Source organism: Neovison vison, chromosome 6 (assembly GCF_020171115.1).
Source record: "Neovison vison isolate M4711 chromosome 6, ASM_NN_V1, whole genome shotgun sequence".
Lineage (NCBI taxonomy): Eukaryota > Metazoa > Chordata > Mammalia > Carnivora > Mustelidae > Neogale > Neogale vison.
In genome coordinates, this window is record NC_058096.1 from 94,392,788 (window position 1) to 94,414,242 (window position 21,455).

A 21,455-nucleotide genomic window follows, 5' to 3' on the forward strand; every position below is an offset into this window, starting at 1 on the left:
ACCTGCAATTCACTTAGACATACTGTAGGAGTTTGTATTTTTTAACATTTAACAAATTCATTAGGCTTAACATTTAACGAGTACAGAGGAGGAAGAAAGAAAACGGTATTCCTCCTTAGAGTATATTGTAAGGATGCACCATGTATTATTTTTAACCCATCTCCAATTGTTGACATTTGTGAGTGGGTTCATTACTGTTTATTTTATTATTTATAAATACTGTGGGTGGGACAGAAACAACTTTTGGTCAAACGTGTGATTTTTTTTAATGATAAATTTCTTAAACGGCCTTCCATCTTTTTTTTTTTTCCCCTCCAAAGTAATCTCTACCTCCAGCATGGGGCCCAAACTCACTACCCTGAAATCAAGAGTAGCAAGCTCTACCAACTGAGCCAGCCAGGTGCCTCTCCTTCCACCCTTTTTCCAATTTCTTACCCTTTGACCTTTCTTTTTCATCATCTTCTTTTTTTGCTTCCAAATGCTTTAGTCCCTCAAGCCTTAACTCCTGTTCCTTTGCCTTTACCTGGCAGTCCTTAATGTTCTTTAATCCATACTCAATCCCTATTCCTTCACCCAGATTCCCTTGTCTATCCAGGTGCCATATTTGAAAGACCATGTCCCAAAGTGAATTTTCTTTCCTTTACCTGTGTCCCTAGTATTTTCAGTTTTACCATCTGCTTTCTATCTTCAAGTTTCAGAATGATGATCCTGCAGCAAAATGCTATCCTAAAGTTCACTGACAAAAAGAAAGCTGGGTGGGTCTGGAGTCAGAGTTAAACTGGGTTAACAGGCATCAGTAATTGTTAACTGAGTATTCCTCTCAGGCTGCTATTTTATCCTGCATTTTGGTTCTGGTAGATAAAAGTACTTTTCTATCTCTACAAGTTATTAAAATCCATACTTTTATAGAAGTAGTAATTTATATGTAACATTTTGTTTATAGAGCGGAGAGTTCTGGACCATGTGGGTCTTAAAAAATGACCGAAGTGTACACATTAATTCTTTCTGATCATATTCTGTATTATGAGAAATATAAATTCCTAGTTATATATTTATAATGGACCCTTGAACAACACAGGTTTGAAGTGCAAAGTTCCCCTTAATGCCGATTTTTTCCAATAAATACGGTACAGTGCTATACATGTATTTTCCTTATGGTTTTCCTAATATTTTCTTTTATCTAGCTTACTTTACTTTAAGAATACATCATATAACACGTGTACAAAATATGTGTTAACTGACTTACTGGTAAGGCTTCCAGTCAACAGTAGGCTATTAGTGAAGTTTTGTGGGAGTTAAGTTATATACAGATTTTTTTACTGTACAGGGTATCAGTACCTCTTACTGCTTCCTTGTTCAAGGATCAACTGTAATTATTTGAGAAATGATTGGATTAAATTAGTTCTTTGAGAATAAAGTTTTTGTGTTTTTTTTTTTTTAAGACTTTTTAAAGATTTATTTGACAGAGAGAGAGACCAGGCACAAGCAAGGGGAGGGGCAGATGGAGAAGCACGCTCCCCACTGAGCAAGGAGCCTGATTTGGGACTCAATCCAGGACCCTGGGATCATGACCTGAGCCTAAGGCAGCCGTTTAACAGACTAAGCCAGCCAGGTGCCCTGAGAATAAAGCTTTAGTAAAATTAGACATGGCATCAGGTTTTCTTTTCATTTTTCCTTACAGGGATGGAAGCTAAAATGAAGCAGTGTTTTATCGTATGTACTTCAGCAGATCTTCTGCAGTTCAGCTAAAACCATGACTGCTCTTTCTTCAGAGAACTGCTCTTTTCAATACCAGTTACATCAAGCAAATCAGCCTCTAGATGGTAACTGTCTGCTGTTCTTGATTATACTTGGGAAAATATTACTGAATATCCTCACACTAGGAATGAGAAGAAAAATCAGCTATCAAAATTTTATGGAATATTTTTGCATTTCACTAGCATTCATCGATCTTTTACTTTTAGTAAATATTTCCATTATATTCTATTTCAGGGATTTTGTAGTTTTAGGCATTAGGTTTACTAAATACCACATTTGCCTATTTACTCAAATTATTTCTTTCACTTACGGCTTTCTGCATTATCCAGTTTTCCTGATAGCTTGTGTAGATTATTACCTGAATTTCTCTAAAACCACAAAGCTTGCATTTAAGTGTCAAAAACTATTTTATTTCTTTATAGTAATTTTAATTTGGATTTCAGTCCTTGCTTATGTTTTGGGAGATCCAGCTATCTACCAAAGCCTGAAGGCACAGAATGTTTATTCTTACCAGTGTCCTTTCTACATTAGCATTCAGAGTTACTGGCTGTCATTTTCCATGGTGGTGATTTTGTTTATGGCTTTTCTAACCTCTTGGTCAGAAGTTATTGCCTTGGTACAGGCTGTTAGGATGACTTCCTATATGAATGAGACTATCCTGTATTTCCCCTTTCCATCCCATTGTGGTTATACTCTGAGCTCTAAAAAAACGCTCTTGCCCAAGTTCATTATCTGTTTTCTCGGTACCTGGTTACCATTTGTACTACTTCAAGTAATTATTCTTTTACTTAAAGTACAGATTCCAGCATATATTGAGATGAACATTCCGTGGTTGTACTTCATCAATAGTTTTTTGATTGCTACAATTTATTGGTTTAATTGTCACAAGCTTAATATAAGAGACATTGCATTACCTGTGGATCCATTCATCAACTGGAAATGCTGCTTCATTCCACTTACAATTCATAATCTCGAGCAAATTGAAAAGCCTATATCAATAATAATTTGTTAATGTTGCCATGTTAAAACTAATTAAAACTGACAACTACAGTAAGAATAATAATTTTACAAACGGGAAAGGACAAAAACTGAACTGAACTGAAGCTCCACTCCCCAGGCCCACCTTACATACCTTTTCAGAATGTGTCTTTGGGGCTATGGCAGCAAAACCAAATAATTCCAAGAGAATTTTGCATGTTACCCAAAAAACTACTGGATGCAAACATGTTATATAAATCTGAGATTCTCTGCCAATACTATACAAGTGTAAATAAACATTGTTATTGAATTCAAAGCAAGGAAATCAAGATCATTTTGTTAAAATTATTTGGTGTAAATATTCTTTTAACATAAAGGGAAGATCAACTCAATTTAAATTTAGGTAATTTTCAAAAATATATCTCCGTTTTTAATACAGATAATCCTGGAAAAAAGTTTTTAGTTGCTCACCTTACAGAACTGGGAGTAGTGACTAAGTCTCTTTCCATGACATACCAGATTCATTTTCACTTATAACTTGTATGTCACATACTTGCATGTCAAATTGTAATCACATGGGCAATGTGTCCCACTGAAAAGTAAAAGAGGATTTCTTATCCTCAGCACTGCTCACATTTTGGGTTGGGCAGTTCTGTGTTGTGGGAGACAGCTCCGTGCACTGGAGGGCGTTCAGTATGTGCCTTCCCTCTGCCCAAGACATTACCAACGAAAACGTCTCAGACACTGCCAAACCTCCCCTGGTGGGCAGAACTGCCAGAGTAAAGCCACCTCGATGGCAGAATCATCTGAAGTCACTTTGTTCAACTACGTAGATACTGTCTGTAACTGTCACTATTTCTAAACTTGGTCCCCTCTGCTTCTCTGGGTTACTTTCCCTCTGACTGTACCACTTTCTAACTGGCCATTACCTAGGACTGAGATACTTTAAAATATACTGTACTTAATTAGTAAAGATTTACACTCTGCAGAGTTTTGTAAATATTTCAAGGCTCTCATAAGCTTAAAGAAAAAAATTATCCAATAGACCAGCCAAATGGAAGAGGCTTTTATTTGTAAAGAAATGAACTTACAACTGGTCTACAATATATTATTGTAATATAAACAATATAAATAAATGATCCTGTAGGCCCACTAACCTTCCATCCAGACCCACATGAAGCAATGTTAACAACAATATTCTGTGTGAAAATGTGCAGGTAACAAAGGTGCAATTACAAGCAAGGTTAAGCAGCAGAGTATAAGGTGCTTTAATTGAACAGTTAATGTTGCCATCAACAAACATCTGAATGCTCAATTTTACTTCACTGAATACAGACACAACAAATATGAAAATCTAAAATTCATACACATGCTACTTGTTAATATGAAAGTGCTTTCTCTTTTAAAAAAATACACCAAATGGACAGTCTTTTTACATAGATCATGTTGTGCTCTTATAATGCAAAATTAACTTCATTTTCAGGTTATACATTTTAAAACTGTAGCTACAGACACCAATCTAGGAGCGCTAGTGCTAAGAGTGCTAAAACGATTTCATTCCCTGCAAGGAGGGCGCTAATACAATATCCAATGCAAAGAATACATCTATATATAATCTTAACATCTGTTTTCTGGAAAAGTAAAAAAAGGTTTCCTTTCCCCTTGGTGATGCTTTGTTCAACCTGGGTAGATGAACCTTGGAGGTTTTAGTAATATGAAACTCCTATTTTAGAACAATGGGAGGAACCAAAAGGAATTTAAAAATCAGTTAACATGTGCTTGAAGCATCAAAAAAAAAAATTACAACAATTTGCCTTTGTTAAGTCAACAAAGTAACTTTTTTTTTTTTTTAACAAGAAGACAAAAGCAGTGATTTAATAGAGGCCTGAAATGCCCACCCTCGCCTCTCCCATCAGTACGCCTTTGCACACTGTGTCTACAACTCCAGCCTTTTACCACAGCTTACTCCTCACTCTGAGGATAGTTTTTAGAACTCATTTTGACTTTTTTTTTTCCTATGGGAAAAACAAGATCAAACTTCTGAATGAGGTGACTGGGAATCTAATTTAGTATACTAGCAATCAGAAATCTAAAATTATACTATCTTTGCACATTCCATTAGCTTTTTAAAATTTAAAAATGCATAATGCATATACAAGAAGTATACAATAGATATTTTAACAGCATAAAATACTTGAAAACTTCGGTAAATTAAAACATTTTAAAAGTAAATTTTAACCAAGACTATGGCAAATTTTAAACCCAGACTATCTGGTTACTTGGATGTCAGTGTTCTATTTTCAGTCCGTTTTAGATTCTAATCTAACATGTACTGGGACACTTTCCTGCTTTAAAAGCTGCAACTATGATGCACAAAAGATCTTTTTTAATAGCCGATATTTTTATTTTGAGGGGTGGAAAAAATTATTTTCATTTGGTATCTTTATGGAGAATGCTAGGATGATGTTAATCTGTATCACTGGATCAACAGGAATTAGAACATCATTTCACAGAACCCCCAAGTGGTAAGGAAACTTTACCCAGTTACTCAATGCCATTCAGTATTCCCCAAACAGCTGTCAGTTCAAGCATCAAATGGTTTTTTGTTGACCAGTACTGCATCTTAAAGGAAACCCATTTACTATGTAATACATGTGTGCTTTTTAAAAAGTAGATATTTGTAATAACAGTAAATTTGTGTAATTTCTTTCTTTATCAAAAAAAGACAATAAAAAACAAAAATGTTTAGCAATCCCCCTTGAGACTTTTCAGTTTGAGAAAGTTATTCCACTGTCAATACTGGGTGTAAAGCTTTTGTAGTTACAAATATATAGTAAACCAGCACCAGCTTCTTTCTTTGTATTGTTCTGTCACACACCCTGTATAGCAACACCTCTGGAATAGATTCAAGTGTCAAAATAATTTTGAGAAATAATGGGCTGTCACAACAGTCTCAAAATGTAAATCCCTATCAGGTACCCTTGATTTTATAACCTAATCAGGTGTATAATTGACTGTGATCGGTATGTGAAATGTGTTTTAGGAATAGTGCTGTGATTCACTCAGACCCTTTAGATCTAGCTTAATGCTTTAACCCAGTGGATAAAAATTTCCCCCAGTTCCAGCTTCACATTCAGTACAGCAAGTAATAATAATAATAATGTCCATGTTTGTTTAAAGCCACAATTAGAATTTTGTTTGGGAAGATTCTGTGTACTCATTACCAGTTCCTTAAGTCATGTATACCACACAGCGCACACAGTAAGTGTTCACACGGTTTGCTAAATGAATGGATGAATGCATGAGTGACAGTGTGCATATGTGTTCATATGTTCAGGGTGAACTAGTAGGAAGCATTTAGAAAAATGCCCTCATTTGCTTGTCTGGACAATTTTTCTTCTCTGCTTTAATCTGTAAGAGAACAAAGACTGCCAGTGACCCAGGAAATGGACACTTAACAAGTATCTTTTAGCAAAAGCTCTTAGTATGAAATGAACCAATAAAAAGGGAAAAAGAATTAAGTAGAAACAACTTGAAAAATACCCCCTTATGTGGCCTAGAATCATAGTTTTAGAGCCGGAAGGTGCCTTAAAGAGGATTTAAACCAGAATCAGCCTTTTGAGTAGTAGAGGCTCCATAATGTGTATTCAGGAGACGGAACAGATTAAAGGCTAAGGAAGGGCTGAAGGTGTCACACACGCTAAGTCACCAACTGCAAGTAAAACTCCCAGCCCCCAACCAGCATTTTATCTTCATTCATCTTGTTAATTTAATGATTATGTTCATCTATTATTGAGTACTGAAGTAGACTATTTAGTACTATCTAAAACAAAAAGAATTAAGACTTTAACCACATATTCTAAACAAAGATTTTAAACAATGGACACTTCTGGTTTGCCTGAGGCCAAGACTACACCCAGTTCCTTCTTTCTCAAGCTGGTTAATGTTCATTACACTATCAGCCCCACCACTACCTCACACACACCAACTTCCTCACCTCCACAAAAAGCTGTTCAAAAAAGCTCCACAAAACATGGATTTAACACTGATAATGTTCCCTAAAGCATAACTTTTAAGCCAATAAATGCTGGCTACTATCAATCCTTAAGAAGATTACTGGAGTCAATTTAAATAGGTGGTCTAAAAGGACTTACTATATTACTCTTATATTTAAAACTATGCCATGTTAGCATAACAGTACTTTAAATTTATATTAAGTTCGTTTTTCTGACTTAAAATTCATCACTAGACTTCTTTTCAACAATACATTTTAAAACCTTTGTACAGGTTTTCTTTCTATGGATTCATACTGATGCCATCAATATCACGGAGAGCAATTCTACTTTTCAGAAGCAGTGAGAACAAATACTTCTCTAATGCACCCTCTTCTCCAACATCTGAGATGACAACTGTCATCTTTAAAATTAAATGTTCACAAGCTATAGATAAAGAAAAAATGAACAATTCACAGAAAAACCTATCCTAAACGGTCCCATAAACATGGCACTTACAAGGTGTGTGTTCATGGGTTCGAGTAGAACGGGGTCTTCATTAGAGAAGCTGGGCCTCAGATCTGAGGAGGAGGGAGACCACTCCCTTTAAGTCTGCAAGCTCAAGTGAAAGTTCAGAAAAAGCCAAACACTGCTCTGGAAAATGATGCTAATTTATATTAGTGCTTTATAATGTTCAAAAAAAGCTTTCTCATAGTATTACTTTAAAATAGATTAAATAAGCTCTAAAAATAAATGTAAAACTTTAAATTCTTAAAAATTAAGGAAACTTTTTCCAAAGAAGATATTGTCAACATTTTTTTTTTAATTGAAGAAATGGCTTGTATTGCTGCTATGAAGGAATTATGTATCATAATATGGTACATATTATGAACTAACAAAAAAGGAATATCTTCCCAAAGAACTTTTTTAAAGATGTACAGCTTATAGTAGCTTTAAATTAAACTTTAGTAAGACTGCATATTTATTTTTCTAATACTGTATTTGTGCTTATCTAAACTGAATCACAATCTTTAAGAGGAAACCAAATGCTCTCAAATAGATTCATAAAATACCAATATTGATGAATGTGAATTGAACAGTTCATTTCATAATCCACACTACTGTGCATTAAAGAAACAGAGGTAGGCTTCCATTGAAATCCATACTAATAAAGAAAAACCTATTGCTCTTTAGTCACCCAATTCCTGGATACAACCTAACAAATAAAATACTATCTTAAAATGCCTTTGTAACAATCTGCAAGGTTGATTCAACTGTGGTATCTGAAAATGGATACTCTCCTCTACAATTCCAGTAACTCAATTATAAATTAACCTTTGAGTTTGACAGATATTCTCTAAGTACAATAGCTGTCACCTTTAAAGTCAAAATTCACTAACTTATGTATCACTGGAACTATTTATTAACAGTTCTTTTAGGGACAGGAAGTCCTCCTAAGGGCAGGATCACTTGATGGAGAAGGAAGGAACGAGAATGATTACAGATGAATCTTACTGCTGTAACTGCGATTCAACCATTGCAATGTATTATTTTGAACCACTGAAGGCCATAGCGACACTACACAACCTCACTCCGTTAACTGTGCTATCCCCTTGGGTTTGGGATGCTTTTCCTCCTTTTGTCTCTTCCTCCACTTCCCTCTCCTTCCCCCATGGTGCACAGGAAACAGATTGAACACTGCCCAAAGGTTTCACTGAAACATGACTGTTAGATATTAAAAACTCCTGCCCCAACTGCCTTCCTAATATTAACCCTACTACCAAACCCTCTCTAAGGACTTTCAGATGAAGGTGTCTAAGAAGTTTTCCCACACCTCTGAGGCTGTCCACTCAGGCTCAGGCCCACCGCACCCAGGCAGCATGCATTCCTACCAGTCATCAAGGATGAGGATCTTCAAACCACAAGATAGAAGCACAGGTTTCTAGATTAAAATGTCTTTACAACGTCTTAACAGTGTGTCCAACCGGGATTTCAGCTACTCAGTATGGCTGTGAGGATAGCATCACTCACATCCATCGATCATAGTTTATTCTTTCCAAAATGGTATACACACATGTAAACATGTAAACACAACCCTATCACACTTAGGCTGCGATGGTACCAGAACACTGAGAATGTAAATAACAGGACTTTGTAACATTTAACTGAACAAGTCTGTGATATGGGACACTGGGACAGATTTCAGTCTCAGACTGGTAACTGAGTATATGTCGGACAAGAATTTCACACTAGCTATATGAGGATTAGCTAGGTCGAAAATTATTCAAAGGCATGGGCACAACAGTACTTACTTCATACAGTTCTAAGTAAGTGTTTAAACACATTAGGAAACAAAAACAAACAATGGGCTATCTAAAAAAATCCTTTCTATTTAAAACTAGGTAAATCATGAATATTCAAAAGTGCAGAAATCTGTTCAGTGTCGAAGTGGGATAAACAAAGTGGCAGATCTCTTGTCCGCCTCTCTCCCATGCTCAAGCTTCTTCGCTAATGTCTTCTCCACAAACAACCCTTAAGCTAAGACTAAGAAAAACATCTGTTTAGTGATATCACAGCAAATTAAAAGTATCATCCTGGAAACAGTTACATGCCACTTAAAAAGAGACAGGTTTACGGACAGCACTCTGCCTTAATCAATAGTGATTACATCCAAGCTGCATGGCTTGTCAGACACATGCCTACACCAGGCTTGATGAAAATTCGTGTCATGTAAAAACGTTTACAAACCAGCTTTCTCAGTGTGTTTATTTTTTTAGGAACCCAAGGCTTAAAGCAAATAAAAATCGAAATGTGGAGGTTTTATTTCCCTCAATGGGAAAAGAGTGCATCAGTTTAAACAAGTCAGAAAATGCAAACTTAGGTAGCAAAAATAGGAAGAACTTCCCATGTCCCCTTTTTGTCATTCTTTCTCCTCAGTGAAAATCCTAAAACAATTAGTAGCACGAAGGAAAAAGAACACTCTCCCCACCTAATTCATACCAGAACTGTGCTTAGAACTTAGGAGAGAGGTGCATGCCCAGTGTTATCATCCATACCCATCATATATAACTGAAGCTCTGATTTTAAAGTGTCTAGAAAGAAACAGATGCATCAACAGGGAAAACTACCAGTTGAGCAAATGAGCCATTTCTAAATAAAATAGCTCACTTGAAAAACTAAGTATATTTTCTAGGTATGTTTTGAGTGAGGACAAGAGAAGATCTGGACTACTTTTGAGATTTACAAGATTTAAGATTATAAGGTGCTCTCATCAAATGGAAATCCCCCCTCCTTTAAGCTTTCTTGGATATTTAACACAGTGCTAGGTACAGGGGCTTTCAGTTAGTATCTAATGACTGATACAAGAAAAGGGAGTAAATAAAAGGAGAACTTATACATACTTCAAAGTAAATACCTTAAAGGCTATAGATAATATAGTAATGGGAGATACTCATTATTGCTAGGGGAGTCTATCCCCAAATAATCAATTGCTTGTGGATTATCTATGAAAAAGTTTTACTTTCAAGGGGAGATTTTCCTTTGTGCCCTCCACACCCCCCTACAGTGGACCATCTCCCACTAATGCTCAGCCTATACTTGTGTTCTGAAACTGGAAGATGATGGGGGAAAGTCAAGCATATGACAACTCTGTCATAACGATTAACTGCTAACAAATGAAAACTAATTATAGAGTACCTACCTTTCCTTGAAACTTTAATCCAGTTAAAAATGTGATATAAAGAAATATGTGACGTAGACTACAGCTATTGTAGGTCTGGAACATGAGCCTTACGCTATATTACACCTTCTAATCCTACATGTAACTATCAGTAAACATCTTTTCTTTAAAACATTACTACACAAAAGAATCCCACAAAGCATACATTCAAACAAGAGGCATCTAAAGATTAAAAAAATTACCCGCTGTATTTTTGTATAAAAATAATCAACATTCTCTAATGTACACAAAGCCAAAAGATAAATATCTGTGATGTCTTTAATGACATCTTTAGTCCTCTACTAGCTCAACACAATCTTTTTGAAAAGAGCAGTGACAATGACTGAAACCCATGGACTCTTCCCCACTTATTGAACTTCTGCCAAGTATCTGTGTATGTTCCTTCTATTTTAAAACATTTCCATCGTGTGGCAAAGATTAAAAAAAAATTTTTTTTTTAATGTCCAGGACTATAAGGCTCTCACAGTTCCCACAACAATTCTGTTTTATTGTCATAATTCTGATTATTTAACTATTTAGTGAAAAATTTTACTTTAAATTTTTTTTCCCCTAAAACATATATATACAAAATTAGGTCTGATAATCCAAGAGATACTACTTGGTGGGTACTTTGTAGGAAGCATGCAAGAGTTTAGTCAAGGAAAAAGGAATGTGTATTCTAGCTAGACCCAGCATGTTTAAGGTTAGAAAAAATCCGAAGACCAACCACGTATCCACTACAAACTTCTGTCACGCCAAGTAAGCTTGGACTACTTGTAAAGGCTATGCACTGGTTCATAAGGTATAATCACAGTATGCCCTCATCAGTGCAGAGGAGCAGGTATGAAAGATAATTAATGTGAAATCTGTACTTTCTGAGAGTCAAATTATTTGTATGCTAGTCCTTATTTTACGGGTCGATTCAGTGGACTTTCCCCTTTTTTCTAGAATGGGTAAAATTAGGAAAAATACTTGAACATCTGCTATCTGAAATACTTCGACTGTATCATGTATTCCTTATTGTGCCCCATCTTTTCAAAATATTCCTTTGGGTAAAAAAGAGCAACATTTACCACTCCTCCATCAGGTTTCCGAACTTTGACACTACTTGGTATTTTGGACCCAATAAATCTTTGTTTTGGAGGACCATCCGTGAACTGTGGGATATTTAGTAACGTCCCTATCCTCCACAGCCTAGATGCCAATAACAACCCTACCCAGCCTCTCCAAGCTGTGACAACCAAAATGTCCCTAGACATTGATAAATGTCCCCTGGGGAGCAAAACTGACTTCTGCTGAGAGCCACTGTTCTAAATGTCCAAAAACTAAGAGGAAAACCAACTTTCTCAGCCATACCAAATTCTTACTCAAGTTTGGAATAGAAACCAACTCTTCTGACTTCCAGATCAGTATTATTCATGCTAGAATGCAGTCCCTTTTTATAGACAAAGCAATTGTCTAACAGACATATTTTTTTTAAATGCACACTGATAGCTCATTGCATACAATTCCAGTCACTGGACTCCTATACTAGTCCTAAATTACTCCTAAATTATATCTCTCATGACAACCTATAGAAAACTTACAGGGTAGAAAAATGTATAAGAAAACCGAATCAAAACAGGAGAAATGTAAATAATTAAATTATTTTTAAAAGGATTCTTTATATTAACGATAAACATCACCTTTAAAAAATTATCTAGTATAACATGTTTCTTTGAAAAATATCATGGCCCTCTATATCAGTCTTTCATTGTTGCATGTAACCTGTAAAATCAATCTTACCAATGTAGGCTACTTATGAAAATGTATGATGAATCATATCTGTAGAAGAAATGTCAGCTTTTGATGTGGAGATTCCAATGTGCTTGGCTATTCACCACAATATATAATATTCTAGGCCAACTTGCGCCTTTACCTTACAAGTCTGTTTAAGAAGAGTAAAAACCGCTGTTTTCTCACAGCCTCATGATCCTGTTAAGATTCCTTCAGAGAATTGATGCGTGCACAGATCTTTAGAGCTGGGCCTAATTTGATATTCATTGCACTCATAAGATGGTCTTCTTTTAGCAAAAGAAGGGCCTGTCCATCAATCTCCTGTGCTCTGAACTCATCTGCAATATCCTGGCAGCCTGGAATTGATTAGAGGAAGGAAATTAGCCTTAATATATAACAATTAGATGTTACTTCTATCAGTCACAGTTATGTTCTCAGTGGATCTGAGTATCTGAAATACAGGCTGAGAAACAAATGAAATTTATTTATGGTAGTCTTGGGTTCACTCCTGAAGAACAGAGTATCTCTTGGCATTCTGAAAATAAAAATTAATTCAAAATTCAAGTAAAGCAATTTACTTGGAATTCTTGTTCTAAAAATATTATTATTATAGAAATAATTAGAGTCAGTAGAAATGTAGATTTATCAGTTCAGATATAACATACCTTGACAAAAAAAAGACAATGGTATCACCTCAAAGCATGCCACACCTATAACAAGTTTGGATTAACTAGTTACTATACCTCATGAACTTTTCTTTGTATAATATGCCCTTCACATACAGGTGTAGAGAAATAAAATACAATGTTCTGTCATTTGAGTAACCATTTAGAAATATTTTTTCAAGTACCAGAGTACCACTTTCATTATCATTTGTACCTTATTCTAATTTATAACTTTGAATTGCCAAGTACATGTAGAACATTTTTATTTTTCACTCATGAAAGAACCAAACCAACAAGATCATAGTATCAATGTACTGCAATGCTGCTGAAATGTATTGCACTTCTTGACTTGTAATACCAACTTCAAATCACTGGATTTGTCTCCACTTTTGATAAAAAAACAAATTCCCACTGAAATTATGAACTTGCCCCCTCATCTCTTGCCAAATAATATCTGATCTCTCAGTGTAAACCAGGTGATTTAGCAGGTAACAATACTAACATCTACTTCAACTTCAAATGTTTTTACGGTCTACCAAATTTTCCACAGCCAGGTTATTCAATCAACTTCCCCGCTAATGATAAAGAAACAACCAGGGAAGGTAATGAGTTAAGGTACCAAGAAAGGAGAGAATGCAATAATGGGGAAGCTTCCTTATGAGAGACAGTGAAATTATAAAACTGAATTTAAGAGTAAAAACTAACAGCTTCAAGTCTATTTTATTCAAATCAGCATTCTATGAGAAAATAAAACAGTAACAAGTAATGGAAATGGTTACATTACACCACTGGAGAGCACAACTTTGCTGGAGTGATTATCCTTTCTACTGCAAATGTGTCACCCACTTGCTTACAGAAGATAATAATGTCATCCCTATAACCCGGGTACCAAGCACAAAGCATTGTTAGGTGCTAGATACATCCATTTCTGCATAAGTCAAGGACTGGGTAAGTGAATAAACAAACAATAAACAAAAACAGGATCTGCTACAGAGGAGCTATTTGTAAGAGTGATACACTTTCTTCTATATTCAGCTGTATGGCCCTCTTTTCTCTCCGTTATTTCTTTTCCCATCTTCTCTGTTAGTTGTTTCTTTACTGTTTCATATATAAAGCAACCAGCTTTTCAACTTCTCTACTTTAATTTCCAGACTTAAAAACTGACACTTCAAAAGTACCCTAAGCAGAATGTTATGGTTTTTGCCCATTTACCATATAAAAGAAATTATACAGTTAAAATGGGATTACTCACCATAGAAAAGCTCCCTTTCTTTTCCCAGAGGTAGCTCTCAAAACTGGGCAGACAAAACTGACTAATCTTGCATCTAGTTGTGACTTCATCCTTCTTTTTATGAAAGAACTAATGTTCTTCTCTCTTCAGTCTTATTTACAAGAACACAGGAAAGAAAAGAAGAGAGAGAGAGACAGGGCGGGACTTACTTAGATTCAGAAAACAGGAGCAATGAGAAGTAATGAGGACTGTTAAGAGCTACATTTGGGAACAGAAACAAGGAGTTTTCCCTAAGGAAATATACTGCATCTGTTGTTCCTCTGTACTGGGAGATCCCTCTTCAAATGTCTTCTTGTGATAAGTAAATGTATTAGTAAAATGATAAAGAACAAAAAAATGTTTCAGGAAACAGCATGATCGTGGAGGAACGCATTATATTCAGAATTTTAGATCACAACTTCCATAAGCCAACCACAACAAAGATTAGTTATACTATACATTAGTAAAGAAATGAAAAAATAAAATTACTTTAAAAAAAAAGGGGGGGGAGCACGGTGGCTCAGTGGGTTAAAGCCTCTGCCTTCAGCTTGGGTTGTGATCCCAGGGTCCTGGGATTGAGCCCCACATCGGGCTCTCTGCTCTGTGAGGAGCCTGCTCCCCCCACCCCTCTGCCTGCCTCTCTGCCTACTTGTGATCTCTTCAAATAAATAAAATCTTTAAAAAGGGGGGGGCAAAAGCAATTATTTTTCTGAAACTCATTAAAGAAAAATTAATTTTCAAAAGATATTTAGATGCTCAAGGTATACTAAGCTAGAAATTCAATGAGTTTCTGACATTAGAATCTACTTCTCTAAAATGACGGTGCCCCAGGATCTCGTACAAAACATATCCCAACTGCAGCAACCACTCAGCACTGCTGGTTTTATGTCACCAGCAGCAGCTATCCAGATGGGCACGGACCTCAGCAACTGAATGACCCCCAAATGAATTTTGCAATGTCCAGTCATTTTTCCAGCTAAACCCAAAACCAAACACTCTGCATAGAAATGATCTCAGTAAGGCTGGTTAAAATATATCACTTGCCACTTAATATTACATAAGAAACAAGTCCTAATATGAGTATTATGAAATCCAACAGTCATATGTTTTTAGGTGAATTCCTATTTTATATGCCTACAGAGAAACCAAATCTACTAGAGATCCACAAATTAGTAAGTACAGAAAAAACTGACCTTTGCACTGTAACGAGTTAAGAAGATAACTGCAGTTAATTGAGAATAATCATTCCCATAGAGAACCTTTTAACGCACAAAAGTTAGAAGAAAATATATATATTTTTTAATTTAGAGAGAGAGCATGCACACGTTGGGGTAGGGGGGTGGACAGAGAGGAGGAGACAGAATCTTAAGCAGGCTCCAATCTCAAAACCCTGAGATCACAACTTGAGCCAAAACCAAGAAGAGTCAGACACTCAACTGACTGAGCTACCCAGGCACCCCCAGAAAAATGTAATTTTTCACTGCGGTAGCAACTCTGAGATTGGATACACAGCATACAGCTCTAATATGGTCCCGGCAGGATGGTTCACAAGATGACATTATACAAAGAAAAAACTCTGTAAGTAAATATAGGTGCCCTGATGAAAGAGGGATGCCTGTCTCAGCTGGAAACAAAGAAAATACATGAGATTACAAAATATATAAGCTTGTTCATTCTATGAGAAAAGGCTGGAAGCAGACTACATGGGAGAAGAAAAACAACACAGACCCGAATGAGCCTGAAGAGGCTCAAAAGATGTTTATAAAGGCCAGAAGAGCATAGAGAAATGAAGACAAAAGCATTTTCAGATACAAGATTTACTTTAGGCCACAGGGATTATTCAGAGAGAAATACTCAGAAAGAAGATATAACTGTCACACAAATAAGCCTGTTATTTTAGCCTGTCAAAGGAGTTTGGAAGTACTCCCATTTAATCAGTTAAAGAAAAGGAGACTCTTATACAGCAACAAGCAATTCTAAATTTTATAAAGCAGCTTCTCTTTAATGGTAAGTCATGTTCTCTAAACAACTGACAACAAAACTGTATCCTGATGAACTAAGATAAGCATCTCAAATATAAGCAATGATTTTTTTTTTAACTGAAATGAAGCAAGAATGAGACAAAGGAGTTCAGCCTTTGTTCTAATACAGCAGCCAAGAGTAACCTCCTTGCAATGGAAATTGGGGCAAGTTAGAAAATTAGCCCTAAAAAAATGCATATGAAATGATAGAAGAATCAGATACCTATTATTTGGTAATTATTTGACCAATCACCGTCCTCAGGATATGAACCTACGCTCCTCCCCAGAGGAAAGGAAATAGTATCCCCAAAGGAGAAATCGAGCTAACAGCTCACACACCCCAGGTGGAAGAGTGAGATTACTTCTGAAGATGACAGAATCAAAGTCCAATCCCAAGGAATCATTAGAGATTCCAGTGTTAATTCTCAAGATAACTAGACTGGTCTAAAAACTAAAATTTATGTCATTAAATATTAAAACCACAACCAGTGAAGACTAATCATCTTCTAATATATCGGTTTGAGAGCAGATTCAAAACCTATGGTTAGCACTTAACTTCACACCTAAGTTTCCAAAGGTGCATATTTAAAAATCTTCCATGAAAAATGTATCCTCTCTTTAAACAACTGTAATCTTTCTTTAAAAGTGACCATATCTTGTTTAAAAAAAAAAAAAAAACTTAATTGAGCGTTTCTGAAACAAGCTACTGAAAAAGAAATTTGTCATAGAATTCTGTTTATATAAGGTAAAATGGCAGATAGGTTTTTTTTTTTAAAGCAGTTAATAGTCTTTCTTTACTCAGCACATTAACTGTAAGTTTGCTTCTGAGAGTTATCTTCACTGAAAGATTCATCAGCAAAAATAGCTGGATTAATTTTAGTAAATCTGTAGAGTTCAAAGGGGATATACTATATCAAGAGAATAGTGTGATTCACAATAAAATCAAATGGAGCAAACATCTTGTTTTCCACATTCATAAGGTCAAAATGAGTAAGATTTGCTGAATTAAAAAAACAGTCTTAACATACATAATCAGTGTGGGTCTCATCATGAGCAATGGTGCAGTTATCTTTAGTAACCAGCCCCTTGGACAAAGGAGATATAAAAGACTGCTGCATTAAAGAAAAAAAGATAAAGAACATAAAGAATTAAGCTGATGGAAAGAGTACCAAAATGAAAGAGCAGTAAAACATAAATAAGAAAGTTACCCTCAATATTGAAATGGAATATCGTAACTGAATCTTAGTTGTCTACTTAAAAAATCAAATTTTAGAAGGGTTCTTGATGTCTGCTTATTATAAAGAATCAAGGAATGCAGTTCCCTTTAAAAGAACCAGCTTGATTTTTAAAAAAAGAAACCAAAATGTTAATCATATTCTAAAAGGTCTTGATTAGCTTTCAAAAATTAAAAAATATATATATATAGTCTCTCTTATTTTATTTTTAAAAGGTTAAATTAGGAAATAAAGAAGAAATAGAATAGAAAAATAGAAGAGCAGAAGGGAAGAAGTGTCTGACTCAATCTCTCTACTGACCTCTCGAGAGAAATCAGACTGAAGAGAAGAGAGCACCTTTAAGATCTTCACCGGCTGAGGTGTCACAGCAGAAGCAGGACTAGTCAGTTTTTATCGACTTGGGGGGTATGAGAAAATACCCAGTTGTGCTGAGGGAATAAGCAAGAGGAAACAGATCATATTTCAATAGCAAATGCCATTCAATTAATATACATACATAGTACTTCTGTAGCCCTCTTGTGCAATAGGTGCGGATGGATCTAACATCATTCCTGTGTGGGAATGCACAAGAAAGATACAAGACCCAAGTGGTGAATTACATACCAGGCAAAGAGTGGATGAAGGCCCAGACATCATCAACTGTCCAGATAGATGGCTCTGTTTGTGCAACTGGTAGCAAGTCACTGTTCTCAGGCATTTTCCTAATTCTCACATCCCGAAGCTCACGTTCTCTTTCCCGCTCACTCTGCCTGCGCAGGCGTGTTGTCATAGCAGATGGAACAGAATCTTCATGAGAAGCCAAGTCTTCTTCTGCAGATGGATAAGTAATTGGAAGCTGGAAAATGTAGTACAAGTAAAATACAGCATTGCACTTTCCTTGCATTTCGGAAAAGGGTATAGTACATTGAAGCAAGGTTTCTACAGACCTGCCTAAGGATATGTTCTCTTGCTGCCCCATCAGGGCCACTTGGACGACGGCCACGATGCCCAAGACTTTGATTATCAGGCTTACGATTCCAACGACTAAGTGCAAATTTTTTAGAACAGCTAACATTGTACCTAAGAAATTCAAGTAAGAAAAAATATTAAGTGATAGATGGAACACCCCAGTTAGTATTTAATTATGACTTTAAAGTGCACTTGTGAATCAGTAAGTGCCAAATACTTCATTAAGGACTATAATACCTCAGAAAGTAAACCATAGTGTTCAATAGATTTACTTATGCTGACAGTCAAAAAATGGCTGTATATTTCAATAATATAGCTCTCAATAATTACTGGATACCTATAACAAGGTACTGATATTTTCTTCTATTAACAGTATGATACCAGGAAACCTCGTGAAAAATACAAAGGATAACCGATTTTTTGCAAAATAATTCAAGGTTCAGGAGAAAATACATGAATTATGTAGATGTTCACACTTATGTTTTCTCAAAAGATGTTTATGTTTATCATTTCTGGAGAGAGATTAATATAAAGAAGTTAACAGTAAAGAAGGGGAAATCTCAAATGGCTAGTAAAAGATTTTTCAAATATTACTGAAATCAAAGAGTGAAAATACTGTAAAGTTAAGATTTCAGAGTTACACAAGGAATTTATAGTTCTCACTATTCACGAAATTCGAATACACTGATTCTTTAAAATTAGCTGAAAGAGTATTTTCATTTTATCAAAACAGACTAGTAGTTTTTAATAATGATCTTTATAAGGCATGATGACAGTTTGAAAGAGTCCTATGCTGTTTACTGTGTTTCAAGGCCTAGAACAGGGCAGGCAGACTTTTTCTACAAAGGGCCAAACAGTAAGTATTTTAAGCTTTGTGGACAATACAAGTGTCTGTCAGAACTACTCCACTCTGCAACTGTTAACGTGAAAGCAACCATAAACAATAGTGAATGAGCATGGCTGTGTTGCAATAAAATTTTACTTAGACCAAAATTTGAATTTCACATAATTTTCATGTGTTATGAAATATATTCTTTTCATTTTTTCCCAGCCATCTCAAAATTTAAGAACCATCCTTAGCTCAGGCACCATCTAAAAATAGGCTACAGGAAGGATTTGGCCTGGGTACAGTTTGCCAACACCTTCCCTAGAAAGAAGAGCGAAAAGAAATAATCTAAGAAACAAATTTCTGAAAAGCTAAAGAAAGGCAAAGAAAAATACATATAGTTCCTTTTTTACACATATAGAACTGCCACTGTAATTTCTTGTTTTCAAAACTCTTAATCTAAGAAGATTTCTCAGGAAAAGGACAAAAATAAATTCAAATGAACTTTGCTATTGATAACTATTCTAGGACCAATATACAGATACCAAAATAAATTTTCCTCATCTATGTTTTATGACAATATCAGGAGGTGGAAGTAAGGAGTACTATGAAAATGAATAAGCTATCTTTTTTCCCCCCCAAATTTTCTTTTTTAAGTGCCCTAATGGCCACTTCATTTTACCCTAAAACAACTCAACAAGCTTCTGCTGTATTCAGTACGCTGGTCTGTGCACACAGCTCTATAGGTTTCTGATTTCCAGTCACAGCAATCTACAAAACATTTTTCCCCACTGACTAGAGAATAGAGACTAACCCTACACTTGCTATTTAGTCCCTAAATATTTAGATCTCCAAGGCAGACATGTAGATAGCAGTTCTTCCCGGACCTAAATTAATTTATCTTTTCCTCCTTACTGTCTCATCTGCATTTCCCTTATATTAGAACCCCTCACCCCTAAAGAGGTTCAGACAGCTCAGCAATCAATCACCTCTGGGAGGAGTTATGGTAGTGTTAAATGTTCTAAAATATTTAACAGACAAAACATTTAAAATATTCTGAAAGGCCATCCTTTTCCCTCAGAGTTTTAATCACTTAGAATCAGAGAGCCACTCATCTTTTTTGTGGTGTATGCAAACTGGAAAACTCCCAAGTTAAAACAGCAGTTACGTAACTTGGGTAGGGCTGTCAATAACACAAGATAATATGTAAATAAAAGACTGACAACTAACTAAGAAACCAAATGAAGTCATTTTTGGAGGAAAATGCTCTGATTATTTTTTTAACTTAAGTTTTACTAAGTATCTTATAGTGGCACCATACAATATAATATGTTCATGCAAGAAAATTCTACATACAAACAATTAAGATCTTATATTCTTTGAGAGAATAATCACTTTCTGGAACAGAGAATAAACTTCAAAATAACCTGTGCATACACTTCACCCCCATGGTCAATACCTGTATTAGGACTGATTACCAAAATCAGAGTTTTTTTTTTTTAATGTAAACTAAACATGTGAAAACAAGGAAGACACTGAACACTTCTTTAGTTCTGAATACGGTTTACCTCTAAAATTACTATTGAAAATAGATTTAGAAAAGACCTATTTTGCTCTCTGATGATTTAACAATGTGGGGAACTTGTGCCGCAGCTGTCCCACTTAAAAACCCAGGATAAACAGGAGTAATATATGAACAGATATGCATATAATGAATATAATATATTCATAATATGAATATAATGAAAACAGTTTAAAACAAAACAAACCAGTTTAAATCCTGGTATTTTATACTGATCAAACAATGAGGTGATAAAACAAATACTGTTTTGATATCTTAAGGACTAGTTCACAAGAGACATTCTCCTAAGCATATTCTTGCCAGGAGATTGTTACTTATATGTTAGAATAAACTCACTGCTATAAAACTCACTGTAACTGTTATGAATACGTAACTCTTACAGAGAAAAATTTAATAACTAAATATCAAAGTAACTCCAAATAATGCCTATTTGATATTCTTCCTCTATATTATAGTATCTAGTTTTGGCTGCTTATAAACTCTACAAGTTTTTTGGGTTTCTCGAAATGATTGTTTGTTTCCGCTTTAGGAAAGTCAAGGGAACAGAAATACCTTTTGGCACAGGACATAGTGCAGAATCGTTTTGACCGGAGAAATTCATTAGCATATCCCATCTTCCCACAGAATTCACACTTGAGCAACTCACTGTCCATTTCTTCTAATGTCTCTAAAAAAGAAACAAAGGA

The 21,455-nt window shown here is 35.4% G+C and overlaps 2 protein-coding genes across 13 annotated transcripts in view; one reads left to right on the forward strand and one right to left on the reverse strand.

Moving 5' to 3' along the window:
* GPR160 (G protein-coupled receptor 160) overlaps positions 1–3,065 on the forward strand; it is a 43,469-nt gene extending 40,404 nt beyond the window's left edge. For all 4 annotated transcript variants that reach the window (XM_044251768.1, XM_044251769.1, XM_044251770.1 and 1 more), the window contains one exon: positions 1,682–3,065. In XM_044251768.1, the coding sequence (XP_044107703.1) occupies positions 1,754–2,770 (1,017 nt within the window). In that variant the 5' untranslated portion in view covers positions 1,682–1,753 and the 3' untranslated portion in view covers positions 2,771–3,065. The remainder of the gene's footprint in view (positions 1–1,681) is intronic.
* Positions 3,066–3,787: 722 nt separating this feature from the next.
* Positions 3,788–21,455, reverse strand: part of PHC3 (polyhomeotic homolog 3) — a 77,860-nt gene continuing 60,192 nt past the window's right edge. For 4 of the 9 annotated variants that reach the window (XM_044251764.1, XM_044251760.1, XM_044251763.1 and 1 more), the window contains 4 exons: positions 21,322–21,436; positions 18,340–18,472; positions 18,017–18,248; positions 3,788–12,578 (listed from right to left, as the gene is read on the reverse strand). In XM_044251764.1, the coding sequence (XP_044107699.1) occupies positions 12,424–12,578; positions 18,017–18,248; positions 18,340–18,472; positions 21,322–21,436 (635 nt within the window). In that variant the 3' untranslated portion in view covers positions 3,788–12,423. Of the gene's footprint in view, positions 12,579–14,252; positions 14,270–17,713; positions 17,842–18,016; positions 18,249–18,339; positions 18,473–21,321; positions 21,437–21,455 lie in introns of those variants that run through there. The other 5 variants (XM_044251767.1, XM_044251765.1, XM_044251762.1 and 2 more) reach the window with 4 other exon arrangements.